The 4,386-nt window shown below is 42.3% G+C and overlaps 1 protein-coding gene across 1 annotated transcript; it reads left to right on the top strand.

The window, feature by feature from the left end:
- The first annotated feature begins 292 nt into the window (after positions 1-292).
- LOC147022137 (sodium channel protein type 11 subunit alpha-like) lies at positions 293-2,546 on the top strand. Its single transcript, XM_085892748.1, has 2 exons — positions 293-1,055; positions 2,369-2,546. Exons 1-2 carry the CDS (start codon positions 711-713, stop codon positions 2,522-2,524), a joined length of 501 nt encoding a protein of 166 aa, XP_085748874.1. The 5' UTR covers positions 293-710; the 3' UTR covers positions 2,525-2,546.
- The last annotated feature ends 1,840 nt before the right edge of the window (positions 2,547-4,386 follow it).

Raw genomic sequence — 4,386 nt, 5'->3', positions numbered from 1 at the left:
TTTGTCACATAAAATCTGTTTTGTCACAGAATGTCACAGTTTTTATGGCTTTTGTCAAATGTCACAAAATGTCACACTGTATGATCCCTGATCTTGTTTTAATGGTTTCATAAATTTCCCATCAATAAGAAAGGCACACCTGAGCGACTGCAGTAATAAAGTCCCGCCCCTTTCCAGCTATGCCCTGCTCTTCCCTCGCAGTGCCTTGCTGCGCTCCTCCCTCGGCGTCCCCTCCAATCACCCCCCCCACCCCAATCCCACAACCTCCTTTTCCCAAGCGAGATATCTCGTTTTGTTCATCACTGCTTGTCGACATTACATTTTGTGGTCCCGTTCTTCCATCATTTATCGGTGTGTGACAAAGACCCCCTTTGGCGCGCTTAGGCTGCAGACAACGAATGCCTGTAGAGCTCCCATCTCCTGGGCTGCCTGGAGTGTCTGCTGAACCTGCGGGAAGACACCCGCTGGTCTTTCATTCCCACCGGTACCTGCATATCTTTCATCTCTTCAATTTGATCTGTCCGAGTGAATCCCGGGCAAGCGTCCTCACTCCTTTCCTCTTCGCTTATCCTATTCACGAGTGCACCCCCGCTCAGAGCTTTGCCTCACTGCTCCGAACCTTGCCCAGTCGTGAATCTCCTCGAGAGACCTTCCGTTGACGTCCTCCTAACGAACGCAACATCCATCCATTTGTGAACTGAAGCGGCATCATGAGCAAAACTGCGCAGTTCCAAGTGCCCGATGTCCCGGAGGTGCCCCCAGGGCAGTCTAAGGTGCCCAACAACCATCCGATTCCCCCAGGGCAATCAAAGGCGTCTCGTCTCCTGGGACAACCTTGGGTGCCTGGCGTTTTCTTCCGCCGTTTTACCCCTGAGTTTCTCAAGTCATCTGAGGTGATGGACTTGGATGAGGAGTCTATAATTGAAGTCGAATCGCTACACCCTCTTAGGTTCTTGGAGAACGGGCGTAAGCTACCGAAACTCTACGGCAAGGTACCCAAAAAGCTTCTCGGAGAACCCTTGGAAGACCTGGACCCTTACTACCGAGACCACGAGGTGCTTCTTCCTTCCTTTTCTCGTTTCATTCTCCATCCTAAAAAAAACATTTAAACTTCTTGGGATGTTTCTGGGATCCTTCTTGGAATGAGGCGCTATCTATTTTTTTATGCACGCCAAAATCAGAATTTTTCACTACCATACCCTCATTCCTCCTTGCCGTACCACACCATTCCTCATGTACTATTATGCTCCACACACGTCTGTCCACTTACTCTGATCTAATTGTTCCATTCCCTCCCAACTCTTCACAGACTACCCCACACTCCTTACCATTTTCCATTCTCACAATTCGTTTTTCAAGGGTCTTGGTGCATGGATGAGCTTATAAAGGTCACCAGCTTACACAAACTACCAAAAGGGTATTGGGGATGGACAAAAAGGAAAGTAAGGATTTCAAAGACGAGTAACAATGGCCGGGAGAGGAACAGAATACGAAAGAATCAGTGTGTTTAGAAGAGATGATGGATGTGAATGAGTAAGCGAATGAGGTAACGATTGGCAGTGCATTTGAAAGAGTGAAGTGAGGAAGATGAAACAACTGACAAGGACACAAATGCACAATCGGGAGAATAAGAGGATGAATGGATGCAGGTACGCACAACCAGTGCTGACTTTTGGAGGGTGAGCAGGTGAGGGTTTCTTAAAGAATGCGTCTGACCTGGGGTGGTATGAAGAGGGCAGAAGAAGCAAGGCCAGACGTTACCTTGGATAACATAAAGAGCCCACTAACCTGCTGCCGATGGGAGAGTGACAGTTCTTAGATATCCTCCGCTTGTCTTGAGATACCAATGGTGCAGAATTTAGCGCCCCGCAAAAAAAGAAGAAAAAGGTCTCGTATCCAGATCTGGATTCGGATCTTCACTGAGATCTAATCAGTTCGTCCTTCTCACACACCCAACATGTCTTCAAAATTTCATCCAGATCCGTCTACAACTTTTTGAGATATCCTGCAGGCACACACAAACAAACAGACAGAGAGTGGTGAAAACATCACCTCCTTCCACCTTCGGTGGCGGAGGTACTAATCTATTGAGAACAGGTGTTTTCAATGCGTCGTGTCGTTTTCACTGAAAATGAGCAAAGTGCATCTATGATGGCTAAAATGGCTCTTATTAGGCTTGCTTTAAAAAAAATGATGTCACAGCCAGGACATTTTTTGTGTGTGGCCTTGAAGGTGTTGTGGGTTCAGGAATGGTAGGTTAGAGATCCTGTGTAAATGTGTAACGGTGCCTGCATTTTGTGTAGAAATGGACAAATACACATGCTCAGTTTACTGTTTGAATGCTAATAATCCTATTTGTACCCAGTAGAAACTTCACGTTTTCATGGTCATCAACGGGGCAAAGACCATCTACCGGATGAATGCGGATCGTGCACTGTTCCTCTTTGATCCCTTCAATCCTCTCCGTCACATCGCCATCAAACTCTTCACTCACTTATATCCTTTGTGGCTATCTGACTCATAGAATTTGAGTGTTTGTGATTGATTAGTATGGATGTCGAATTATAATAACGTCAGGAATGGTAATTTACACGGCTAATATTTAATATTTATATTATTTATAATATTCACAAAATATTACGAATATAACATCACTAACTCGAGGGGGAGCACTCGGCAGAGTGCAAAACCTCCGCCGCCAATACTGCTGGGTCACTTAAGTGAACTTGATATCCTAATCATTGTTGGTCAAAACGGATCAAACTACTGAACCACGATTGAATAAACTAAACTAGATCGACGCGCATGTAGAAATGCCAAAAAAATAAAATCGAAATTTTTTTGAAAAAAAGAAAGGTGCAAAATTTGTTTTCTTTGCTCTAACAATTTTATTTTTTGTGGGGGGGGGAGGGGGTGGAAATCACTTAAAACATGTAGAAATGCAAAAACAAAAATTCAAATATTTTTCAAATAAAATCGAAATTTTTTTGAAAAAAAGTTGCAAAATTTGGTTTTTTTTTTGCTCTAAAAATTATTTTTTTTGGTTGGAAATCACATAAAACATGAAGAAATGCAAAAAAAGTCAAATATTTTTTCAAAATGGTCGCCATATCAGGAATGGACCAAGTCCAAAATCTAATGGCATGATCCTTGGACCATACCTTATCCCCCCCACCAAGTTTCGTCGAAATCCGTCCAGGAGTTTTTCCATAATACTGTTCACAAACAAACAAACAAACAAACAAACAAACAGACAGGGGTGAAAACAGTAACCTCCGTCCATCTTCGATGACGGAGGTTAATAAAGTTTGATTCTTTGTTTATATAATTCAAGAAGGGGGTACACGGCATTGCCCACTCTATTTTTAAAATTTTTTTTTTTTGCGGGGCCGAGAACACTCACTTCTCTCCACCCACAAATGAATGAGGTCAGGGATCATTTAATATTATCTTTTACATCACTATAAAGGCTAAGGCACAATCGAGTGCTTTAAATTAAATTTAAAAATCCCCAAAAATCGAACTTAAAAAAAAAAAAACTCAAATTTGTTTTTTTGCCCAAAACACTCCCCCAATACTCAAATATGAACCTCTGAAAGGTTGATGAAGACCCGTTCAGCCATTTCGAAGAAAAATGGTCACACGCACGCATGGCTCTCTTGTAATATAGATTCCCATGTTCTTGTGGATTTGGCCAAGGGGAGTTTGAACTAAGTCTTTCACGAACCGGCTGGCCAGGCCTGGAGTTCGACTAAGGTTGAGGCAGGAATTAGGAATTTGTTCTGGGTGCCGGCGATAGCTCGTCGACTCTTCACAAAGGACATCATTGGATCTTTACTGTCTATCAGCTAATGCTGGTACACTGGATGCCCAGCTTAACGTCCATCCGAGGGATGGGACACACATTGATGAATCACCCTGCGTGTGAAACAGACATGACAATTTATAGCTGCGTCGTGATTCAAACCCAAGATAGTCTGCTTGGAGGCACGTGTGTGTTCCTGTAGGACATCCTGTCAGCCTAATATTATTATTTAAATATGGAATATTTACACACATATATATATATATATATATATATATATATATATATATATATATATATATATATATATATATATACACACACATCTACATATAGTGGAGCAACTTAGCTAAATATAGCATAACAATTGTGCATTTTGTAAGGAAAGCACCAAATTTGGAACACTAGTAGCCTTTCATATTATGAACAGATTTGGATATTGGGCAATCTCAAAATTTTTCATGGCAGTGGAAAATGGCTGCCACAGCCATCAGCGGCTGAATTTGAGATGGCCCAATATCCAAATCTGTTCATAATATGAAAGGCTACTAGTGTGCCAAATTTGGTGCTTTCCTCACAAA

The sequence above is a fragment of the Eptatretus burgeri genome, chromosome 8 (assembly GCF_056783735.1).
Source record: "Eptatretus burgeri isolate ZD-2024b chromosome 8, Ebu_testis_v1, whole genome shotgun sequence".
NCBI classification, from domain to species: domain Eukaryota; kingdom Metazoa; phylum Chordata; class Myxini; order Myxiniformes; family Myxinidae; genus Eptatretus; species Eptatretus burgeri.
The sequence above is the reverse complement of the archived record's forward strand: the minus strand, read 5'-3'. Positions and strand labels throughout refer to the sequence as shown.

Excerpts from the sequence above, each read along its gene's own strand:
- LOC147022137 (XM_085892748.1), top strand. The coding sequence starts at position 711 with ATGAGCAAAACTGCGCAGTTCCAAGTGCCCGATGTCCCGGAGGTGCCC. Across the intron at positions 1,056-2,368 it reads CTTACTACCGAGACCACGAG|AAACTTCACGTTTTCATGGT; the intron begins GTGCTTCTTCCT and ends TGTACCCAGTAG.